Here is a 3,805-nt window from a genome sequence, read left to right as displayed (position 1 = left end):
AAATGACACAAGATAAATTTGAATATTCGTATCTCAATCCACTTCCACAAAAAAAGTTCCTTCATATTGTGTATTCAAAGATTTTTCATCAACACTTACTAGTAGGCGACATACACTTTTAAATCTTTGAATAAAAGCATTCAAATATTGTCCGGACTTTCCCCAGACCATTGCCTTATGACTAAGATCTTTTTAACCCCTATCTCCTACCGACTATAGTCCTTCCAACATCTGTCGTTTACTACGATCCTTCCGACCTTCATTTCTAGATAACAGTCTTTTTGACCCCTATATCATGCCGACTATGGTATTTTTGGACCACCATTGCCTACTACGATCCTTCCGACCTCCATCGTCAGATAATGGTCTTTTTGACCTCTGTCTTCTGTCGACTATGATCCTTCTAACCTCTGTCACCTACTATATGGTCCTTTCGACCTCCATCGCTAGACAACGGTCTTTCTGACCACTATCTACCGCAGACTATAGTCCTTCCGACCTCCCTCGCTAGACAACGGTCTTTCTAACCACTATCTCCCATAAACTACAATCCTTCTGACCTCCCTCTCCAGAATATTATCTTTATGACTACTGTCTCCTGCCAACTATAATCCTTCCAACCTCCCTCACCAGATAACGATCTTTCTGACCACTGTCTCCCACCGACTACAGTCCTTCTGACCTCCCTTGCCAAACAATGATCCTTCTGATCCCGTCACCAGACTACGGCCTTTCTGACCTCCGTCGCCCATCAATTATGGTTTTGTTGACTAAACAAACATTTCAATACTAATTCTTCAAATTCCCACCATGTAATATGATGTACATTCACTATAGGAAAATCACCCAAAACCGACGATTTTTTCCGGCGGCTTTGATGGTAAAACCGGCAGTTTTCAAAAACACCGGCTGCTTTTCAGCGGTTCTCCAACCATGTAGGTTTTTTCCGACGGCTTTGATGGCCAAACCGCCGGCGCAACCGTCGTTATTACCGGCGGCCATATACCGCCGGTATTGGGTGTTTTTTCTGTAGATATTTGCTGCATCAACCAAAGGCCTTCCCCCCAAGGAAGGACCTCATTTTTAATCGACCGCAAATAATTGTGTATTCATTCAAACTAGGTCAGGCCCCATGGTTTTCCCCCCTTTCAGAGGTTTCCACGTAAAAACTCTAGTATCTCTTATGAACGCTACACCCTCTCTTTTATTTGCTTGTGTGTTGGATCTTCATACAAAGTTAAGACATTAAATTTTATGTTTCTCTACTGCCGCGAATATTTCAGGATGCAACAATATTAATCCTAAAATAATTTTAATATTTTTAAATTAATTCTAATAAAAAAATTAATTGATCTTTTTTTTTCTTCTTAATCGTACGAATCTGACCTTTCTTGGATCTCATGACAACCTTTAATTTCAATTTTTGTCTATGGCTTAGCTTGGTTAATAGTATTTTTAATTTTTTTTTAATAAATGAATTGTAATTAATTTAAATTTTTTATTTATAAATAATTATCGCAAATTTTTATCGAATTTTGTGTGAAGAGTTTGTTGAGCAAATATTTTATTATCTTAAAACTATTTTGTTTATTCAATTAAAATAAATTAATATTAATTTTTGGAATTCATTAAAGGTGGGTTAGGGATTTAGGCCCTCTAAATATGAGTCATCTAATTTATTTTGGGTTATTAAAATAATTGCATTTTAACTAAAAAAAGATTGAAATAAATATAATCAATATTAAACATTCAATAATTGAAAAAAAAAATCAACCATAAATAACATGAGTCAAATAATAGACAAACTTCATTCTCAATACAAGATGTTATGGTTGGGTTCTTTGTGACATTGTCAAATCTCTTTGAATGGTGATTGTCATTAAAGTATATTAGTTTTTAGAGAAAAAATAATGATCCCATTGCTTAAAGCCAACCTCAATCTCAAGATGAGATATTATAGTTGGGTTCTTAACACATATTTTGTCAAAGTGGTTATAAAACTTAACTCCGCAAGCCTTGAAAGCCATATGATACTTATTGCGATAACTATTGATTTTGATCTTGACTGTGATATTATTTGATATATGATGAGTGCAAATGCTATGGTCTGGTGTGCCTCCATAGAAATGGATGAAAAAGCTCATGTCTTTGAAAGACACAAACCATATCCTCAACTGTGCCTATTGACTCCCTCAACCTAGTTATAAAATATATTCATGACTCATTATTTTTTAAGATAACAATTAGAAATGACACAAGATAAATTTGAATATTCGTATCTCAAGCCACTTCCACAAACAAAGTTCCTTCATAGTGTGTATTCAAAGATTTTTCATCAACACTTAACGGTAGGCGACATACACTTTTAAATCTTTGAATAAAAGCACTCAAAACAAAATATATATAATTGAAGTGGCCATCAGTGTGTTTTTGAGATTAATAATGATCCCAAAAATTTCTCTATAGCATAATTTGATATGATGGTAGCTTCTAAATAGATGCTTCAAAGCCTTCTCATGGGATAAATAAATATGTTAATATCCCTTGATGTTTGATATGATCGCATTTGGCTTCATGTTAGGATAAGAGGCTATGAGCTTATCTTTGATTATAGGTTCATTGAGCCAGTGCTAAGCATGAAGGTGATCATTAGATCTTATATCTAATGTAGAAATATGTTTGATTTAATATTTTTTTTTTATCTCAAACATACTTAAATTTCTCACTTTCAAAAGAATGAATGATGAAGACATCAAATGAAGAAAGCCAAAATGGAGAGGTATGGATCAATTTTCTCCTATATAGCTTGATATGAGTACTATTACATGATTTTATTTATTTATTTATTTTTTGGTATAAATGACATTTTCAAGCACGTTTAATAAAAATAAAACATCGGACATCTTTCTTCAATTTCAAATATTATGGATATATATATATATATTCTTTTGTATTAGTTTGAATTTTATAAATAAAAATATATGATTAAAGTTTTTATTTTTTAATGTAATTAAAATTTTATTTTAATAATAGATGCAATATATATAGAAAGAGAGAGAGAGAGACAAAGAGAGAGCACTCAATCATATCATCTTTCTTTTTTTTCCATTTTTGTAGTGGGCTAGAGAGAGAGAGGTGAGATTGTGACTTATTAATTGAATGATAAATTCTCCAATCATAAAATTAAACTTCTAATTGAGAGATGCATTTTTCATAAAATTATAAATTATTTGTTATGATGAAATATAAATAAGGGCAAAAAATGCATATAACAAAGCTCAACAAAAAAAAAAAAACACTAAAAAAAATTTATAAAAAATGTATATATTATAAAGTTTCAAATTATAAAACATAGATAATGACAAAAAATCCCTATTTATGAAAGCTTGGGGTTATACGGTACTGAAGTGAATCTCGATCGTTCGCTTTGCAATCGACGCCTGCACTTGCATTATTTCTAATACGAACAATTTTTTTTAAAAAATTTGGCCTTTTCGTAGGCTTTTCGGTTCAATCATCAGGTTCGACCAATTTTTACTCAATATGATGTTGCTCCGATATTCAGAGATTAGCCGACCGATTAGCCGATCGGTTCAACCGGTTGAACTGGAACCGATTATTTGCACAGTTTTGAATTTTTATTATGTGCTGGAAAAATTAAAAGTTTAATTAAATAACAATTTTAAATATAAAATTTCAAGTTTTTTAGAATCATGCTGACGTGTTTGGCTCCGAATATTCTGACGTCATTTTATTCTGAAAAAAAAAATTCAGAGAGACGTGCATCGTCCACCCTCCTCTTTTT

General features: G+C 32.3%; 1 protein-coding gene across 1 annotated transcript in view; it reads right to left on the bottom strand.

Annotated features, from left to right (window-relative positions):
• Nucleotides 1–1,002, bottom strand: part of LOC110106771 (ABC transporter A family member 2-like) — a 13,726-nt gene extending 12,724 nt beyond the window's left edge. The window contains 1 exon segment of the mRNA XM_028699626.1: nucleotides 854–1,002. Within this exon segment, the coding sequence (XP_028555459.1) occupies nucleotides 854–1,002 (149 nt within the window).
• Between the last annotated feature and the right edge of the window lie 2,803 nt (nucleotides 1,003–3,805).

This window comes from Dendrobium catenatum, unplaced genomic scaffold (genome assembly GCF_001605985.2).
Source record: "Dendrobium catenatum unplaced genomic scaffold, ASM160598v2 fragScaff_scaffold_1348, whole genome shotgun sequence".
Lineage (NCBI taxonomy): Eukaryota > Viridiplantae > Streptophyta > Magnoliopsida > Asparagales > Orchidaceae > Dendrobium > Dendrobium catenatum.
This window is presented reverse-complemented; position numbering and strand designations above follow the sequence as displayed.